The 21,207-nt window shown below is 46.1% G+C and overlaps 1 protein-coding gene across 1 annotated transcript in view; it reads right to left on the bottom strand.

Annotated features, from left to right (window-relative positions):
- Window positions 1-21,207, bottom strand: part of PLXNA4 (plexin A4) — a 488,098-nt gene that overhangs the window by 454,414 nt on the left and 12,477 nt on the right. The window contains exon 2 of the mRNA XM_069860812.1: window positions 1,375-2,634. Within this exon, the coding sequence (XP_069716913.1) occupies window positions 1,375-2,553 (1,179 nt within the window). The 5' untranslated portion in view covers window positions 2,554-2,634. The remainder of the gene's footprint in view (window positions 1-1,374; window positions 2,635-21,207) is intronic.

The raw sequence follows: 21,207 nt of genomic DNA, 5'->3' as shown, positions 1-21,207 counted from the left end.
TTGCAAATGCATGGAGAGGCTTAACAGTCCAGGAAAGTAACTCCAGTGGGAAGCTCCCAGCTTAAATCTAAAGGCAGCTCTTTGAATGTGCAGAGGCCTTGAGGCTAAACAAAAAAAATCAAAGCCAGATTTGGGCACAGCCTTTCTCCCTGTGCAATACTCCACAGGGAGCTTTGCAGGTCTAGGCAGAAGAGATCCTGACTGAAATGAAGGGCTTGCCCCACCGCACGTTTGGTGTTGGAGTGTGAGAGCAGTGCAAGGTCATGCACCAATGCAGAGGGTGCTGGTGTAAAGGGGAGTTAGGGCAGGACAAGGCAGGATTACTATCCCTGGACTGAAATTTCTGTCTGTGTTCCTCTTGGTCTGTCCTTGTCCTGCAAAGGAGCAACAGCAGGGATCCCCAAGCAAAGGAGGCTTGAGTACAAAGGGAAGCCGGAGCAATCCTATATCCCAAGCTCTGACTCTGCCTTGAGATTACGGGGCAGGAAAATGCTCTGGTGTTTCTCCGTATTCTCTTTGCTCAGACTTGAACTTGCCTCTCACTTGAAAGAGCTAATTAAGGAAGGAAATCAAAGCCCAGAGAGGCAGCTATTACAGCAGCCAGGGTGCAGTGCTGGCTGTAATGCTGATTTCTGTGGATGGTATCAAAGCCAGCCGTACACTGGCTGGGCTGATGCAGACTTCTGCAATGACACTTTAGTGAACCAACAGAATAAACTAAGACAATTTCTTAATAGCGTTTATAGGTCAGGTAGACCAGCCTCACCCAACCCTGCCCTTAAAGCCTGCAGGATTTAATCATTGAATTGTAGCCAGGACTTAATTTTTCAGCACAGAGGCAACACAGAGCTTGCTGGAAAATGGAAGATGAGGGACTTTGATGGTTAATGACCAGTGCTTCTCAGCTCTAGAAGAAATGAAGCCCTGGCTTCACAAAGCTCCCTGAACAAATCGTGCTCTGATTTCAGCTTGGGGAAATAAAATTACACCAGCGGACACAGAAACCACCACAAGCCATTATCTAAGTCCTGTTTTGGTTTAGGTTGGAGCCAAGACTGCATGAGGAAATGTGATTTCACCCCTAACAAATTGCACAGTGAAATAACAACAACGGGCAAATTCCTCCTAAAGATTTCAGAGTCCTTTGGCTTAGTCCATCAGCAAACATAACATGCCTGGGGAGGTCAGAAAGTGACACCTTCCTCAGTTAGTCCATGAGCAAACTGAGGCATGAACTGGTTAAATAAGGTGGTGCAGAGAGCTGGAGGCAGAGCCAGCACTGTGACAAGGCAGTCTCAGTTCCTTGGTTCCTGCTCTAGTTGTTGATCCAGGGACACATGAGGTTAAGGTTGGCTACTTAGGGGCTTCACTTACCGCACTGCTACAGGGAATATCCTTGACTTTCAGCCAGGCCAGATCTAACGTCCCCTCTCCCCTGTAGCAGGACTGCAGTCTGTCTTTGATGCGATCGTTGATCTTTTTCAGGACAAAGATGCAAAGAGCAGACTCATCCAAGGACTTCATCTTCCTTTTCTGCCCCTTGGAGAAGACCGTGAAGAGGATATCATCCTCAGGGCCAACACCCAAAGAGCTTGCTAAGATGGCTCCAGCCTTAGACAAGTAGGCTGCCTGGAGCAAACGGTACTCCACCCCGTTCTTCTCACAGCCAATGGGCACCTCAACATAGGAGTTAAAGGCTGTGTCCTCTTTACAAAGCCGGACCAGCTTGGAGGTATAAACCTGCTCCTTTGTGGTGGAGCCAGGTGGTGAGATCATCTCAGGCTGCAGAGTTAGGAAATAGACAAAGTTACCACTGCTGAAGCCATAGATGTAGTAGATGTCAAAGTCCGGGATGATGGTAAATGTGTCTGAGGGGATCTTGATCATAGAGGCCACAAACTCATCATGAAAGACATATGCAAACATCCCATCTGCCTCAGAGTTTTTGGTGAGCTTTCTGCTGGAAATAGTGGGGAAATACTCAGGTTTGCCATCCACAGCAGTGGCGATGAACAACTTGTCATCCATGTTGCTGTAAGAAACAATGACTCCAAAAACAGAGCCACTCTCATTCACCCCAGAGAGATAATGCTCCTTCTTGTGGAAGGGCTCTCCCAGCTTGAAAAGGTCATCCAGCCTCAAAAGCTTGCAGATGCCCTGGTAAAGACTCCCACAGGCTATCAACCGATTCTCCTTGTAGTCTATGAGAAGCATTTTGTTTATGTTATTAGTGAGTGTCAAGGGTTCATTGCAGGTTTGGACTATCCTGGGAGGGTAACACTTGGGATTATCTTCATCAGGACCAGTCTGGTGGGTTACCAAGACCTTCAGGTCACTGGAGAGTTTGTAGATCCTGTTGACAGCTCCCAAGTAAATGTGCCCAGTTCTTTCATCAACCACCAAATGGTTGAAGTTCCCCTCCACTTGGTCTCCAGTGAAAGTGATGAAGGACCTCTTTGGGTGAAGAGGCTGCTGCCTACCAAGAGGCAATACTGTGGTGGATAGCAGGAGATGAGAAACCAGACAAGTCCACTTCCACATGGCTGGTGACATGATTAGAAAGGTTTGTATTTCCAAGGGAATGTGGATTAAAAGTTGTGTCTTCAGAAAACCAATTCCCAGGCAGATTTTGTCCTACAAGCAAAGAGAACAGAAAACAAAAGTACATTACTATGGAGTATTCCTTCCTCCTCCCTCCTTCACAAGCATGCCATCATCAGAGCGTATTTAATTGCTAATCCTCCCTTTCTCTGAGCTCTCTACTTAAAGCCAGCACAAAGGGAGCCCTCCTGAAAGAAAAGATGCTGGTAGAAAAAGCAGAAGTCACAGAGCAGAATAATAAATCAGCACCCTTTAACTCTCCATTACACACTCATGTGCCCTGTGGTGCAGCATAAAAATTCAGTGGAAACCAGTGCAAAAGATTCATGGTAGAAATATCAGGCAGTACTGCTGTTTGTACTGCCAACTTTGACCCAATTGTGCATTTTCTACCTAAGAAGACAGGACAGGAGAAGGATTATTATCCTGCTCTTCTGGATGAGGGACTGAAATCTTGAGAAGGTCAGGGACCTGCCTACAGGGACAGGTCCAGATGGATGCTGAGTTCTTTTGCAGCCCTTAAAATTTGCCAGGAAGAAACCAGCTCTGGTCTGACATTAACATCCTTTCATGGAGACCTCGGTCCAGACTGGGTCTGTTTGAACAGGCTCTCTGTGGCTTCCAGATCAAAGCTGGATCGTGCCAGTCCAGCTTGGAGTACAGATGTAGGGGTTGTGGTGTGCCAGCCCTCACAGCCACAACAACAAAGGGCAAGCAGCCAAGTATGGAGCAAACTGAGTACCACGTCTCCTTCCTTCCCTGAGTTTTCACCACACGGCCACCCTCCATCTATTGCCTAGTCAAGAAAACACTGTCTGAAAGAGAGATACTGTTCCCTGGACACCTCAGATGAGGAGACTGGGGCTGCTGAACTATTAGCAGCAATAAAATCAAAAGGACCATGAAGCAGGAAAAGTAACAACCCAGACACCAGCCCGGTGACTTCCCAAACAGAAGGAAAGACTTCATAGAATCATAGAATCACAGAATCACCAGGTTGGAAAAGACCCACCGGATCATCGAGTCCAACCATTCCTATCAAATACTAAACCATGTCCCTCAGCACCTCGTCCACCCGTCCCTTAAACCCCTCCAGGGAAGGTGAATCAAGCCCCTCCCTGGGCAGCCTCTGCCAGCGCCCAATGACCCTTTCCATGAAAAATGTTTTCCTAATGTTCAGCCTGAACCTCCCCTGGCGGAGCTTGAGGCCATTCCCTCTCGTCCTGTCCCCTGTCACTTGGGAGAAGAGGCCAGCACCCTCCTCTCTACAACCTCCTTTCAGGTAGTTGTAGAGAGCAATGAGGTCTCCCCTCAGCCTCCTCTTCTCCAGGCTAAACAACCCCAGCTCTCTCAGCCGTTCCTTGCATCACTCAGTCACTTTAAATTTCCCAGGTTTTAACCAAGGTGGTGGAAGCAGTATGGGTTCAAACAGCTTCCGTAATTTGGTGATCACACCACCTAGCCTCATCCTCATGCTGTGGAAATGCATCTTCCTATTCAACACATCCATCTGCTCTCTCTTCCTTCACTTTTTCATGGCTGCTTTTGTATCAAGAAGAGCTTTGTCCTTTAAGGCCCCACAGAATGCACGGGAAACGGAGTCCTACCACCTCAGGTCTCACCAGCCAAGCTCCTTGGTAAGTGTGAATGCACAAGCCTTGTTACTGGTGGCCAGGCTGAAGCATTCAAGTCTTTCCTTCCTCCACCCCTCTTCAACATCCAGATCAGATTTTCACAAAATTTTCTTGATTTTAAAAAGGACTCAAGACAAACCTCAGCTCCACTGCCGCAGGCCAGTGTCCTATCACCTCTCTCACAACCTGACATTGCTGAAATCAGGGGTGTAACTAGCTGAGCCAAGGTGATGACAGCCAGCCCTGCACAAGCAGGATGCAAGGGAAAATAACTGCAGATCCCAGCAGGGAGATAGACACGGCAGTGACACAAATCTGGATTCACAGATTTTTCAAATCTCGGCTAACACCAGTGGAACTGAAAAATTTACGTCAAGAAATAATAAAGAGAATAAACCCTGTCTTCTTTTGACCTGTAAACTAGATTAGATCTGGTAGTAGAAAGGGTAAATCTAGACTTGCAGAAAATCCACCACTTCTATGCCACCCCAAATATTTCAAAATTCTCACAGTAGCCAGAATTTGAGAGCTGTTTTATGATCACCTTCACCTCCCACTGCCCTCTCTATCGCAGCAGCCCCAGGCGTTGGATAGATGACAGACAAAGGTCATTTCACATTTACTTTAGTAGTGTTTACCCTGTTCTGCTTTGCCTTTCTGGTCAAGCAAATATTTAATAAAATCAAGCTTATACTGCAGAGTTTGCAAGACTGTCTAGCAAGTAGGAGAGGATTCGCTCCGCAGGGATATGCAGGCTGGTCACGTAGGCTTTTAATAACTTTTATTATGATAGATAGAGCGGTGTTGGGATGAGGTCTTCCCGCACAACCATTCCTCCTTCAAAAGAGGCCGTCCTGGAGAGAGCAGCAGAAGAGAGAAGCTGTCCCTGTTTGAGTCCTGTGTTCAGAAACATCACGTGGTGACCCTGAACACCAACTCCTGTCAGATATGAGTTACGATCCATATTTCTAACAGTCACTGGTTTGATCAGGCACTAGACAGATCTAGGAAGAAATTATTCTTTTCAAGTACTAAAAAGGTATCTATTTTACCCCTATATTTTACTATATTTCGTTCCTCTCATATATTTTGCTCTGTGCAGACTCAGCACAGCTGCAGGACAGAGAAATGGGAACTACCATGACTCAGAGAATGAAGAGGGAACGAACAGCCCCCTCTTCTGCAACAGAAGCCCAAAGGTCATCACAACACCCAAGGGCAGAGTTGCAGCAACAGGAGGAAATCGACCCATTAAAATAAGTGGCCAACACAAAATAAGAGGATATACACTCCATACATGAAATCTTTGAGGCCTGAGCAGGTGAGAATTGTGACTGACTTCCAGGAAAAGTCAGCAAATTTGGTCTGGAAATCAGAGAGATCCCAGTGAGAAGCTCCAGCAAGGCTGGATTCCCTTTTGTAGCAGACAAGCGCACTTCAAAAAAGAGTGAACCTCATGGGGGAAGATGTTCATCTGCAGAAAAAAAGAGCTTCAAGAGCCACCAAGAACAGGAGCAGCTTCTTGTGACAAAGGAGGGAGACTGGGAGCCTGGGGCTATCTCACCATCTTCCATCGGCCATCTGAGTGACCCTGGAAGCAGGTTTTTCTCTCTGAACATTGCTGGCATTCTCTCCTTCTCTCCCATCTGCTTGTGCTATTTGCCCTGAAGCCTCTGTCCTGGAGTGCCAGTCAGTACTTGAGCCTCGAAGGGCTATAATTAATAATTTAGCTTAACTAATAAATAACAGCAGAGGGCAGAGGCAAGGAGGACTGGTTGTTTAGCTTGCAGAACAAAGCAAGGTTTGTGCTACCCTTTAGAGGATGAACCAAGGAGAAGGGGTTATGCATGTCTTTTTATTACCCATGTCTGGGTAGCAGAAATCATAGCAGCTGGGAAGACAAATAATACAGTGCCATGGCAATACCCAGCCTCTTAGGCTGCTCCATCTACAAGAGAGTGATTATATCATAAGAAAAAAGCAAATAAACAAAAGGCCACAGAGAGCAGGCAGTGAGGTCTGGGCTTAGGCTCTGAGCTGAGTATAACCAAAATAAAACCAAACTGCCTTCCCGCAATGACTAGGCTCATTTGCCTTTTTCCCCAGAGACATGGCCAACAGCAAAGCCATGACCCATCATGTAGGGCTCCTGTGTCAGACCAGACTGTCCTTCTACGTGGCTCCTGCCACAACAGCCTCTTCGCCAGCACATGCTAGGTATAAACTGGAGAGGGGCAGGATTAGACTAGATGTTAGGGAGAATTTCTTCACCATGAGAGTGGTGAGATCCAAAAATAGGTTGCCCAGGGAAGCTGTGGATGCCCCATCCCTGGAGATGTTCAAGGCCAGGTTGGATGGGACCTTGGGTAATCTGATCCAGTGGGAGGTGTCCCTGCCCATGGCAGGGGTTTGGAACTAGATTATCTTTGAGGTCCCTTCCAACCTGGTTATTCTATGATTCTACGATTCTATACCATACCAGTCCAACCATCCCTATCAAACATTAAACCACGCCCCCCAGCACCTCGTCCACCCGTGCCTTAAACACCTCCCTGGGAGGTGTTTAAGGGAGGGAAGGTAAATCAACCACCTCCCTGGGCAGCCTCTGCCAGGGACCAATCACCCTTTCTGTGAAAAACTTTTTCCTAATGTCCAGCCTAAACCTCCCCTGGCGGAGCTTGAGGCCATTCCCTCTTGTCCTGTCCCCTGTCACTTGGGAGAAGAGGCCAGCACCCTCCTTTCCACGACCTCCTTTCAGGTAGTTGTAGAGAGCAATGAGGCCTCCCCTCAGCCTCCTCTTCTCCAGGCTAAACACCCCCAGCTCTCTCAGCCGCTCCTCATAAGGCCTGTTCTCCAGCCCCCTCACCAGCTTTGTTGCTCTTCTCTGGACTCGCTCCAGAGCCTCAACATCCTTCTTGTGGTGAGGGGCCCAGAACTGACCCCAGGATTCGAGGAGCGGTCTCACCAGTGCCGAGTCCAGAGGGAGAATAACCTCCCTGGACCTGCTGGTCACGCCGTTTCTGATCCAAGCCAAGATGCCATTGGCCTTCTTGGCCACCTGGGCCACTGCTGCCTCATGTTCAGTCACTGTCAACCAACACCCCCAGGTCCCTCTCCTCCAGGCAGCTTTCTAGACAGACTTCTCCTAGTCTGTAGCTGCACAGGGTTGTTGTGCCCCAAGTGCAGGACCCGGCACTTGGCCTTGTTAAACCTCATCCTGTTGGTCTCAGCCCAGTGGTCCAGCCTGTTCAGATCCCTTTGTAGAGTCTCCCTACCCTCCAGCAGATCGACATTTCCACCTAGCTTAGAGTCATCTGCAAAATGCAAGGTCCCTGGGAAGGTCACAGAGCCTCTACAGCCCCAAGAATCTGTAGGGAAAGAATTTTTGGCAGCAAGCAGCCCTGCTTTTCCTCTCTGTCAGGAACAGCTGTCCCCCCTTGCTCTGCTGCACCCTTCACATACAGTGGTAGTACTGAGGGCATATTACAGGTCATAACAATACGAAGCTTTTCCTTAAGATTGGTTCTCCTGGGTGAATCTCTTCATAGAATCATTACTTTGGAAAAAACCTTTGAGTTCATCAAGCCCAACCGTACCTGTCTACTACTGAATCATATCCCTAAGCACTTAATCTACTCATCTTTTAAATGGATGGGGACTCCACCACCTCCCTGGGCAGCCTCTGCCAGTCCCTGAGAACACTTTAAAAGTGAAGAAATTTTTCCTAATATCCAATCTGAACTTTCCCTTGTGCAACTTGAGGGCATTCTCTCTCATCCCATCACCTGCCGCTTGAGAGAAGAGACCAACACCCGCCTTGCTACAACCTCCTTTCAGGGAGTTGAAGAGAGTGATAAGGTCCCCCCCCAGCCTCCTTTTCTCCAAGCTAAACAGCTCCTATTCCCTTAGCTGCTCCTCACAAGACTTGTTCTACAGCCCATTCACCAGCTTCATTACTCTTCTCTGGACACACTCCAGGACCTCAATGTCTTTCTTGGAATAAAGGGCCCAAAATTGAACAAATTTGTCAATATACGGCCGCACCAATGCTGAGTCAAGTGGCACAATCGCTTCCCTGTCCCTACTGCCCACACTTTTTTTGATAAAGGCCAAGATGCTATTGGCCTTTTTGGCCACCTGCACCACTGCTGGCTCATTTTCAGCTGCTGTCAATCAACATCCCCAGGTCCTTCTCCTCCAGGCAACTTTCCAGTCACTCCTCCCCAAACCTGTATTGCTGCACAGGATTGTTGTGTCCCACGTGCAGGACTCTGCACTTGGCCTTCATTGCCCCATGGCTTAAAAAAGCCAAGATACTGTCTACCTCCTCATCTGACCACAATTGTGATGGTGCTACACAGCCTTCATGACATGCAGACACTCAAAGCAAATCACAGAATCACCAGGTTTGAAAAGACCTCTTGGATCATCAAGTCCAACCATTCCTATCTGCCCCTAAACCATGTCCTTGAGCACCTCGCCTACCGGTCTTCTAAATACCTCCAGGAATGGTGACTCAACCACCTCCCTGGGCATCTCGTTCCAGTGCCTGAAAGTATCATTCTTTTTTTCAGAACTGGAGCTACACCAGATATGAACCTAGTCTGGACATGAAATCAAAGCAGAGGAAGCCTTCTTGCAAATCCAGTGGTTTCAGACAGGGTTCCATCCATGGTTAGAGGAAGGTTTCAGTGTCAGCTCCCACATAAGGTCTCACACTGCTCTCTTGCCTGTGGAACTAGCTCAACTCTATAGCTTGCAAATAACACATTCTCTTTAAGACCCCTTGAATTCACACGTTTTGGTTTAAGGGCTTGTTTTCTCCTGGAGGACAGGAGGTTATGGTTCTACTCTATGGCGTAGTTATTTTTTTATTGTTATCGACTATTTCCAGCAAAGGTTAGAGACCAATGAATTAAGAGGATGCAGCTTGGTTCTGCTCAGGGGTCTCCAGAATACGATCCCAAGACTCTACAACATGCAACCCTATAGTAAATAGATATGGCCCTGGGAAAAAAATAAAAGTTTGGATGCAAAAAAAGCCTAAGAGGAAGAAATATTCCTAAGTTCTTTTAACTTGCTGGTGGCTGTTATTAGATGGGAATGGTAGGGAATGGTGAACACATCCTTAAAATGCACCAGGTTTCAAGGGGAGAGAGTCAAGAAGGATGTACTATGGCCGAGGAAGTAGGAATAATTCAGGAATAAAGAGGACACAAAGGACTGGTCTGTCACTTGAGAAGAGGAGAGGACTTGGGAAGAAATGTAGAGTGAAAGGGGAAAGAGAGGGACAGGGCATTCAGTTTCGATTGACAAGGTTACAAAACCATAGTCGCGTCCCTCTACTGGAGATGGGCACAAATCCACCCCCCTGCAATGACAGCTCTTGGAAGGAACTTATCACTGGGTGAACATGGGAGATGACAACATCTCTCCATTTGGCTCACACACACACAACATTTCTGCCATCAAAGGTGGCAGACAGATTCACATCACCAGGTCCCCTGCCACAGCCACATGTTGGCAGCAAGGTCACCGGCAAGATGAGTCACACGTGAGAGCCTGACTGCAAAGAGCCATAGAAGCACATCCCTGCCCCAGGTCCAGGTCCAGTCAAGGGATCAGAGCAAACCTAAATGCTTAACTCTAGAACAGAAACAAAACGTGCAGAAAACAGCACTGGAAGGGGGAGAATATCCACCATCTCCTCCCGCAGAGTGGGTCTGACACAACCCTAGGGTCGCACGGGCTGATAGGACAAGATTAGTGAGTTCTCCATCAGGAACCTCCTAGCTAGGAGGAAGCCAGCAGCACCCAGAACTCCCGGGCAATGCCAATGCTAGGTGGTTAATGACGCTCAGCATTAATCAAGCGGCACACTCCTCTGTTTACTTTTGCTCCACTTAGGCACAGCTATTCATTTCCCATGATGCGGGAAGCTGGGCACAGATGCTGACAAGGCAGACGCCCAGTGACAGAGCCAGCATACAGCTATTCAGCACCAAGTGCAGCTACAAAATCCCTTTAATCCCAGCTAAAGATTTTTTTTTTCCTGGCTTCCTTTAATAAACCCTGATCACCATGGATAGAAGCTTTCCTTTGGGAGCCGACATGGCGAGAAAACTCATAGAGAGACATTGTTGACAGCTCCCCCAACAAAGAGCGGCTTCCAACTTCGGCTAAATCCTTTCTCCCTGAACTTACAACCTGTCCAACGCCTGATGGAAGCTGAAGGCAAGTCTCGCTTTGAGGACATCCCATGCCAGGCCATCTTTTCTTCGGAACTCGCTGCAATGAACAGATCCCAGAACAAGCTGAAGCTTGTCCCAAATAAACTGTTTAATTTCAGAAGTGGGTTGTTTGCAAGGCACTTAAGTTCTAGCGGCACAACATGGCCTTTCTCTATCACACAAATTATTTTATTCAGGCACTCAGACAGTGCCCATCACCTCATTACCTGTGCATCTGCCAGAAGCATATTAAGTGAGGGGATTAACACTTGCCATGAGTAGGACTTTGTCCCTTTTATCCTAATTCCCCCATGTGATAAACTGTATGTGGATGACATCTCTGCCTGCATTTCAGATTTGGTTTTCTATCAGCAAAAGCAGGACAGAGCTGCACTCCTTTGTCCTTAAGAGGGAGAAAAAGGAGGTTTGGTTTTGTAATGGTTTCTCGGTTCCTCTAGTGCTTTGCTACGCAGAGCCTTGAATGAAAGAACTCAAATATTCAGTGCCACAGAAATAAGAATGCAGTTTTGAAGTCATGGAAATCACCTATAAATTCAGAGACTGAGGTTAAATTCTCTCGGGAGCAAACTTGCCTGAAAGTATTCTGAAGCTAAATCTATTAAAATTATTCTTTATCAATGTAACTGGGGGAATGTAAACCCCCAGACAAACAAACTGTTGTAGCAAGAGCATGCAAGAGCACAAAAGGTCATTGATTTTAAGCAAACTATGTCACAACGCTGCCCAACTTTGTTGATCCTACCTTGAGAATCATAGAATTGTAGAATAGTTTGGGTTGGAAAGGACCTTAAAAATCATCTAGTTCTAACTCCCCTGCCATGGGCAGGGACACCTCCCAGTAGATCAGGCTGCCCAAGGCACCACCCAACCTGGTCTTGAACACCTTCAGGGATGGGGCAGCCACAACTTCCTTGAGAACCTCTTCCAGTGCCTCACCACTCTCCTTGTGAGAGAAACGTGTATGAGAACACACCGTTCCAAAGCACTGAGAAAAGTGAAGCACTGCCAGAACCCAGGGGTCAGGTTGACTTCTGTTTCAGTCTCATTCTTGTCTCCCAACAAAGCTACCATACACTCCTGGGGCCCTGTTCTCCTCACTACCAAGTGTTTCTCTACCGTATTTCAATGAGGTGCAACTCTCGTAGGGTTTGTGGTGTCAAGCTGGCCAAGAATTGAAAAGCTACCTCACAGGTAAGGAGACCCTGATCAGACTGTGGCTCTGGACACAAAGAGAAATAAACACATCCTCTGCCCCTAAAGGGATCATGAATATTGAAAAGAAAATGAACTGAGTTTCAGCCCAGCATATCTCCCCAGCTTGTATATCAATCAGAGTATTTTAGGACAGCCTTGAAGATAAGTGTGGTTCCTTCCTCAGAAGTCAAACTTACACTTAAAAACTCCCATCAAGGCTTTGGGGGCCTTAGAGAGTACCCGAAAGAAGTCTTTATATTTTCTAGACCTGGTCCAGAAGGGATCCCTAAAACACCACTTTGGCCCTCAAATAGCAAGGAAAGGGCCCTGACCCCAGATTTCTCTGTGAGTCATTAGGCAATTACTTTCCTGTTGGCTGAGGATGTATAGCATGGTTTATGTTGCATTGGATGCTAGCAGGAGGATGTTTTCCCCAGCTTTGCAAACTTAGAAAGACCTGTGAGACACAAGTCCTCTCCCTCAGGTTGAAGTCTTGTAATTAGCACTGTATAAAACCACGAAGAGCCAAATTTTGTAAGACAGAGACCATAGTCCAGCTGTCTCCCAAAAGCCTGGCACAGAGACTAACTCCTCATTCACAATGACTTTGTGATCTCTGGCTATTTCTCTCTCTAGATTTACATGAGAGGCCAGCAAGGATAAAACATGGGACTTAAAGGAAAAAAAGAAACCAAAAAAAAAAAAAAACAAAACCGAAAAAACCTTTAGAACTTGATCTATTGGCTATTGGAGCATCAAGACTGATATTTGGGGGTGGTGAAACCAATTGCAAAGAAGCCAAGTCAGAACTCCCAGACTTCAAAGTCTGAGATTTTGCTGCATATTCAAAAGGCAGCAGTCGCAGAGCAGTCTGAGAGACAGGGTAAAAGCAACTGGACTGGGAAAATCAGAGGTGATACCAGGATGGGGAATAATGTTTGGAAATAAAGCTTCAGAGGGATGTAGAGCTGGTGCTGCATAGGACCAACCTATCTGCAAACCAGATCAGCTTCAATTACCAATGACCCATACCTGATGGTTCAGAGAGTATGGGAAGTTCTCTCAGATAAGAAAGATGGGAACAGACTTTTCAATAGGGCATGTAGCAGTAGGACCAGAGGTAATGGTTTTAAACTAAAAGAGGTTAGATTCAAAATAGATATAAGGAAGAAATATTTTACGATGAATGTGGTGAAACGCTGGCACAGGTGTCCCAGAGAGGCGGTGGATGACCCGTCCCTGGAAGCATTCAAGGTCAGGCTAGACAGGGCTCTGAGCAACCTGACTGAGTTGAAGGTGTCTCCGTTCATCGCTGGATGACTTTTGAGGGTCCCTTCCAACCCAAACTATTATATGATTCTATGAAGAGTGTGTAGCTGGCCAGCTCACTGTGATTAATGAAAAGCATGCTATGCACTCACAGATATCTGGGATCCTCTACAGTCAGGACCATCAATCCTGCAGCTGTATCAAATCTTACAGTCAGAAGTAGGCTGAACACACAGTAGGTATAGGAGCATAAAGAAAGTGCCACTAACATTACTATATTACCAGGAGGAAAGGGGCAGATAAAGGTTTGATGATTTCTCTTCAGTGATGCAGGATTTGCAGCAGAGGTGAGAATGGAGTCTCCCTTTATGCTTTATTCAGCATAAAATTTCCTCCTTTCATTCATGGCAGGTATCCAACCCACTTTGGAGCAGCAACTACCAGCCGTGGATGAGGCCAGTGAAATTGTCTGACACAGCAAATCCTTCATCTTCAGCTTCCCTTGTCAGTGGCTAAAGAGAGCAGATGAGCGAGTACAGTTCCACAGAACTAGGATGGCTGGACTGTATCAGATCCTAGCCAGATCTTGAGTCCAACATAGACATTATCACTAGCAGGAAGGAGCAATGCTGACTGGCATTTGCTCTCCTAAACCTAAAGGAAAGCTTCAATTTACTGCAATCATTAGTAATATTTTTATAGTGACATCTGTACTGGAGATTGTGAAAAAAAACCTCATACATTAGACGTCTCCTTGTTTCATTTTCTGTACACGTTTGGTCTTCTGAGTGGGTCTTTCTGCACCCATGAACCTCCTGGGCAGACACAAGCTATTTATTTTAGCACTTTGCGTTTAACATGACAGCTCTTCCAACAACCAGGGTCTCTCTTTCAGCCTTTGAGCAGGTTAGATGAGAGAAACTCTTTTTTCCATGTTTTGTAACACCAAGGGCAATTAGGTCCCAAACTGGTTAGTTCATAATTTGCACGTGTTAGCTGAAGTAATCAGTTCCTGCTGACTCCACAGGCTTGAAAGCAGATCTTTAAAAGATGTTGGAAGACCTGAATAGTCCATACTTCTGCCCCAAAGTTCACCGTCCTTAAATTCCAGGCATCTTCTGCAGATATGAGACTGCTACAGAGCATGACCTCTTCTTTATAAATGAAACAATACAACATAAATCAGATATTTTTTAAACTATATTAATCTACTGCAAGCCTTATGTGGCTTTCCCTTACAAATACAATAAAAACTGCATTAAATTTGCTTATAACTTCTAATCATTCTGGCATAAAAGTACTTTTTGTCAAGTTCAAAATGAAGCAGGGCTCAGTGCAGCTGCTGCGTTCGCACCAAGATTCCTCCTGAGAAAAACCACTCAAGATCAGCCCAAATGAGAGATGTCCTCTTCAGAGGACTTCTGCTTCAGAATGCTTTGGCTAAAACCTTCTGTCCCCAATTGAATTGGATTTTTGAAGGGCAGCTGAGATGCCACCCAATCCGAAAGGCAAATGAACGACCAGGGCTCTGATAGAGAACCCCTTACTTAAACTAGCAGAGACATCCTGCTGAGACACAATTTCAAGCCCAGCAGCAGCAAGGGGGATTGACTCTATTCATTCTGCCAATAGCTATAATGAAGCAGTGTGGACACAGCCCTGATAAGCAGCAACTTTGTGAGCATTTCTGGAGAAAAAAATAAAATTAAAAAAAAACAACAGTCTGACACCTTTCCCACCACAGTCCCATGATGCCCCGTTTTACAGACAACGCAGGAAGACCACAACAGGTGCTTTCAGCAGAGAAAAAAATACCTTCCAAAAAAAAAATACCTGGATAAACTATTACTAATCTACTATTAATTTGGTCTTCCAGTGACTTTGTCACCGCAAGGCAGAGGACAAGCCTGGCTGCTGCCAACAATTACAAAGGCTAATGGGAAGTTATTCTTAGAGCCCTGCCTGGTTGTTGCTGCACGATAACTAGCTCCAAATCACGCTTGACAGCCTCAAGATACCGCTGAGCTAGACAGGATACCTATGGCCAGGATCAGATACAGACAAAAGACAGAATTGTGCTAATAGAGGTAAAAAAGATAATCACATGCTATGTTTGTTAACAGGAAGATTAGGAGCGAGCTGATGTTGTATACACACATAGAGGCTGCATTTGCAAAGAGATACACAAATCTATCCTGTACAGCATACCGACACGTTTATTTCTGCACAAAATTATGCAATTCCTGTACTCCCAGTGCAGGGCAGTGTATGCATGCATAATTACACCAAGCATTAGCAGCAACACCTATAGCTCAGGTTGCCTGACATGTTCTGTACGAAAACTCGGTTTTAAGGTCCTCATTACTTTGACAGACCAGAACTGCTCAGGGGGCAACTTCCTGAGCTCGGTGTCTGCCTCAGGCTAACATCGCCGTAGAAAGTTGCATTCAGAATAGCTTGGGCGATTCTGAGAACTAAATTAGGAGAAAAGTTTTTGCAAGTTATTGATTCTATTTTTTTTTCCCTGTGTTTGACCTTGCTTATACTTTTTCCACTGTCTTATTGAGAAGCTTCCACGCTCTGGAGAAGGTAGCAAAAATTGAGGAGGTCCTCCCAAGCTGTCATGAGCATCTTCTGGCCATGCCTGAAATTCTGTCTAAATTTGACCATGTTACAGCACCTAATAAGACATAAATTGCAAGTAAAGGTTTTGCCTTTTCCGTTGCTCCCAGGATTGATCACACAGCATTTGGGCTATCACCACAGGAGGAATAAAACATGCTCAACATCAGGGATGAAGAAACTAAGCAGGTTTTCCCTATGTTTATTCGCTGTGTCAGCTGGAAGCTGTTGTGGTGCTAAGCACGGCTGCTGGGGAAAACTCTTCTGTGCTCCCCGATGGACTTAAGCTACAGCTCAGCTTAATTAACCCAACTGGAAAGCAGAAGCGGAGCATGCTCTGACACAAGGAATGGGAGGTTGGTAAGTGGAGGAGGGGGGCGAAAACAGAGCAGAGACAACTTAGGAAAAGGGATATGAGCAGAGACTGGAAAATGTGGGCAGATTGCAGATTTGCAAGTGATGTAACCACTGAAACATCCCCTCCTACGAATGGGACATTGATCTCACAGCTCTTGAGTCTCCCAGTTCCCCTAAGATGGGTTTCCTAGAGCTTCTGACAAATCTGGAGGTCAAATCATTTACCCAGGGTTAAAGTTCTGGGGAAAAATTTTCATTTTTGCCTTGCTCAAGAGCTTAGAAAATGCATATCAAAACCAAAAAAAAAATGCTACTTTAAAAGGGAAAAGAAAGGAAAAAAGAGCAAGTAGTTGCTGAACTATTGCAGACATATCCAGTGCCTTTCCCACCCCTTCTATGTGCATTGCAAAGAGATTGCAGGAGGCCTTTCTGAGCAAAGAACAACACTATCTCCTTCTAATTCCTTCTTAACACCAGCATTTAACATCAAGCCTGGAGTAAGTTACCAAATTATAAGACTTAATAGAATCATAAGCAGCAGCCCTTACTTACAGACTATTAAAACTACATGAGTGGCATGGGAGGACAGAATGGCACAGAGCCTGATGAAATGATGCTGCAGTTATTTCACCATCCCACCATGTCTCACACTAGCACATAAACCCTGTCCTGAAGGGCCCTACTGCATCCCCCCAGTAAAATAACCCATTGCTGCTTGCAAGGACAACCAGTGGCTCTAATCAAAACATACCTAGTGAGAGCAGGTCCTCACCTCAAGAAGATTCAGCCTAGAAACACACCAGGGAGACAGAGGTCCAGGGAGTTGAGGACTTGGCCAAGGTCACACAGAGAGAGAAATGCAGTCCATGCATTTAATATGCAGCTCAGTGCCACAGCAACAAGACGACTATTCTGCAGAGCCACATATGCAGCACTTGGAGAACCTATATCAGCTATAAAGAGCTTGTTTTCTCTATTACCACCTCCTTTGGTGCATGTTTTAGAACATACACACACATCCTAATGGCTCCAGAGCAGTAAATTCCCATCAGTCTTAAACCCATCCACTTTACCAGCTCTTTGCCAGCATCAGCAGAATAGGTGCATTATACACTCAAGTGTCGTTGTTAAAGCTACTTTAAATAGTTCAGTGGTCACTGTGTTCAGCTGTGAGTCTGCATGGATGTGCTTCCTGAAATGATAGAGAGTGCAGCATCCTGCTGCTGGCACCCAGCCTGCCGAGCCGATGGAAGGAAGGGAGGGGGTGTCTGCTCTGACTACTTTGCTGCTAAAGCTTTCTGCAATTTATACATGCGCTTCCCTGTACTGACAAACCTCGAAAGAAGACACTGCTAGGCTGCCATCAACAATGGCACTTTGTAGACAGCTTGCTACTGATGCAGAGCACACCTGCAAAAGGCAAAATCTCTCCTTCCATAAATAGCTTCCCTGGCCCAGACTCTCAGACAGGGATGGAAGCTGCAAGTGCTCCACACTTTGCAGGATCTGACCTTTCGTTTGCACGAACAAATGCCTAGTGCTATCAACAAACCAACAAATCACTCTAAAGCAGCCACAAGGAGGGTGATGCAATAGTTTTAGCTATTTGCACAGACTCATAATTGTAAATCTATCATCCCAAAGTATTAGCTGTGTTAGGATAGGTGTTACAGAGAAAACCCAGCACCAAAACTAGGCATATGAGCCCTTTCAGTCTGCAAAAGATCGTTTATGTGCTTACAATAACCAGTGGTTTCAGATCTGGGTCCTACAACCCAGAAGAAAGTAACTTGTTTACTTGAAGTCATCTGCAAGCAAAATGTCACCCCAAACTCTAATTTAACCCTCATCTAAACAGCATCTGCTTTGTTCATCTCTACTCGCACAAAGTCTGAAGGCACCTGTGTCTGAGACATGGGGCATTTCTAATGCGGGGGCGTGGGAAGGTCATCTCTGTTCATAAAATCCTGCTCATTGTAAATGGAGGCCTTGATAAGACAGGTTGTAAGACCTGAAGAAACACTACAGAACAGATGCACAGGTGCTGAAAGAGTAAAACCCACAGAGAAGTGGTTTTTACGTGCCCTCCAGCCCCCTGAGCTGCACTGCAGAGGGCAAGCCTCACCTCTTTTTCCCACTGCCTCCACCTCTCCACTCATCCCCTCCAAAACAGAATTTGTTGCTTTCTTCCCTCACCACACAGGATCCTGTGGATCCTCTGAGTGCTGCACAAGTCTCAAATACTGTAAAAAGCACACAAGCCTCTGCCCATGCACTTCTGCCCTTTAGGGATGCAATCACAACTGTGATATGACTCAGTGTGAGAGCATCTCCTCTACTCAAGGAGAGCATCCCCTCTACTCGAGGAGAGCATCATCTGTGCTCCAGCCCTCGGGGGCTTTGGGCAAGGGGCTGGAGCATGCAAAGCTTTGTCCTGGCTCCTGCATGGCTAGGACACACGGCTTGGAGCTGGCTGGGCAGGCTTGGATGGCTGCAGATGGATTTTAATGACATGCAGCATCCCCTCAGATGGGAGGTTGGGCTGGAATTTGCCCACACTTCAAAAGTTACAGTCTGTAAATCTCTTCCTCTGACTAGAGGAAAAAGGCAGTGGGGGAGAGGAAAGGAAATGAAGGGTTATAGGGGATGGTGTTCAGCTGAATTCAGCCTCAGCTTGTACTGGGTGCTGCTGAGCTTATCAGGAAAGACCTGGAGAGCATATGCAGGTACCACTTCTTATTTATTTCTTTTACTTAATAAAACAAAAGCTTAGTGCTAAATAGGGACACAGACTTCTCCAAAAAGCAGAAATCCCACCAAACAAATCTCTTCACTGGATTCACCCTTGCTAGGTCAGTGTCAGCAAACACACTCAGGAAACACAGAACTTGCCATGTGAACTAAAGTAAACCATGCTCCAGCAAGTCCTTGGCCATGGCTCAGTTCTGCGGATCCATCAAATTCTGACTTGTCCTCTGCCTGTGGTAAATAGGAAATCCTCATCGGCTGCCTGCAGAAGGGAGCCCACAGCTCACAGCTGTGGTTCTGCCAGACGGCGCAGAGCCGGGATAAAAATTGTAGCAATGTACAGAGGTGTAAAAATGCTATCACAATTCAATGGGTTATTAATAACAAGATATTTCTCCTCTGCGGCCAGCTGCATGCCATACACCCCCAGAAATCCGGCACTTTCCTCTTCTAGCTGCAACTCTCTCTCTCTGTCATTCAAGGCAGATAATTCCTTTTGTTTTCTTTGCCTTCAAATCATAGAATCATCATTTCATAGAACGTCTTCCATTGGAAGAGACCTTTACAGGTCATCTAGTCCAATGGACAGGGACACCTCCCACTGGATCAGGTTGCTCAGAGCCCCGTCCAACCTGATTTTGAATGTTTCCAGGCTTGGAGCCTCTATCATTTTCCTGAGCAACCTGTGCCTATGTTTCACCACCCTTATCGTAAAAAAATTCTTCTTTATATCCAGTTTAAATCTACCCTCCCTTAGTTAAAGAAAATCATGCATGAAGGTAGCGCTCAAGAGGCAGATTCTCTAGCACAGACCATGCAGACCAACGTTGTGCCAAGCATCATGAACTCAGAACAGAGGTTTCTTTACCAAGGTATTAGAATTAACACAAATAAACTCTTCTTCTCTCCATGGCTTTATATCTACAGCTCCCACACATCACTGTCACTGGGGTTTTAGAACTAAAACAGACTGGGCCTGCGTGTCTTGAATTTATTCTGGAAATTTATCTCTTCTCACTGAAAGCTCTGTGTTTGCTTGATCTTCCTACCTTCCAAGTCCTACAAATGCCACGTGTTGCACAGCTGGATTCCCGACAGAGAAAGAAAACAGGAGGGAAGAGAGAACAGATTATACACATATATACACACACGCGAATGCAACAGCCAAGGTTTTCAGAAGTCACCTGTGGACTTCAGCAAAGTAGTTTCAGATATATCCAAGAGACCTACACATAGGAAACACAGAGCTCTTGAGTTTCCAAAACTCAGCTTTCTGTCAGCAGAAGAGGAAGGAAAAGGAGGTGGTGGACTCCAAAGGACTTGCTGCTCTAAAGATGCTCAAGACCAGCTCTTGCAGGAAAGGATTTACAGAAGGCTGGTGATAAGACAGACAGGAAGAAGAAGGATAGAACTGTGCAGCAGGAAGGGAAATTCTGACTACATTTAATTCTTGAAATTGCTGGAGTGTGACTACGAATATAATAATAATATGCTTGTCCAGCTTGTTCACACTCAGCAGCTGTGATAGGGGAATATCCCCTGACTCCAGCACAGCTTATAGTCCCACACAGACATGGGCAGCAACATCCACGTCCAGTGCACAGAACCATCTATAAAGCAAAAAACCCTACGGGGAAAGTAGTCCTCCACACAATAAAGACATAGATCTGTTGAAGTGAATCCAGAGGGCCATGCAAATGATCCAAGGGCTGGGACACCTCCCATGCAAGGACAGGCTGAGAGAATTGGTGTTGTTCAGCCTGGAGAAGAGAAGGCTCCAGGGAGACCTTAGAGCAGCCTCCAAGTACTTAAAAGGGGGGCTATTGGAAAGCTGGGGAGGGGCCTTTCATCAGGGAATGTAGTGACAGGATGAGAGGTAATAGTTTTAAGCTGAAAGAAGGGAGACTTAGATTATTAATTAGGGAGACATTTTTTCCTGTGAGGGTGGTGAGGCACTGAACAGGTTGTCCAGAGAGGTAGTGGCTGCCCCATCCCTGGAGGTGTTGAAGGCCAGGTTGGATGAGGCTTTGAGCAACCTGATCCAGTGGGAGGTGTCCCTGCCCAGGGCAGAGGGGTTGAAACCGGATGATCTTCGAGGTCCTTTCCAACCCAAAGCAATCTATGATTCTAAGAAAGCATGTTCATCACAAGCAGCATTTTAAAAAAATCCCACACCAAAGAAGAAAATGAAGAAAATGTTATTTCCTGTGAAATGAAGCATCGCACTGTGTAACAGGCCGGGGAGGAACGAGCAAAACCAAAACAAACTAGAGATTCAATTCATAAGTACAGGAGGTCGGCTTCCTCCTCATAAGTAACTCAGTCCCACAGGAATCGAGCATGATATTTGATACAGAGCAGATATTTGATTCCTTCCTCTGTGTGGGAACGTTGACACACGCATCCTCCACCTCCCCATCCACCTTCCCTTTCACATAATGGCATCATCATGGTCCAGTTTAGTCCCCTTCTTCTGACTGTCCCACTTCAGCAGCAAAAGGAAACATTTTAAAATCCACTCCCTCTTAACA

The sequence above is a fragment of the Phaenicophaeus curvirostris genome, chromosome 1 (genome assembly GCF_032191515.1).
Source record: "Phaenicophaeus curvirostris isolate KB17595 chromosome 1, BPBGC_Pcur_1.0, whole genome shotgun sequence".
Taxonomy (NCBI): Eukaryota; Metazoa; Chordata; class Aves; order Cuculiformes; family Cuculidae; genus Phaenicophaeus; species Phaenicophaeus curvirostris.
The sequence above is the reverse complement of the archived record's forward strand: the minus strand, read 5'-3'. Positions and strand labels throughout refer to the sequence as shown.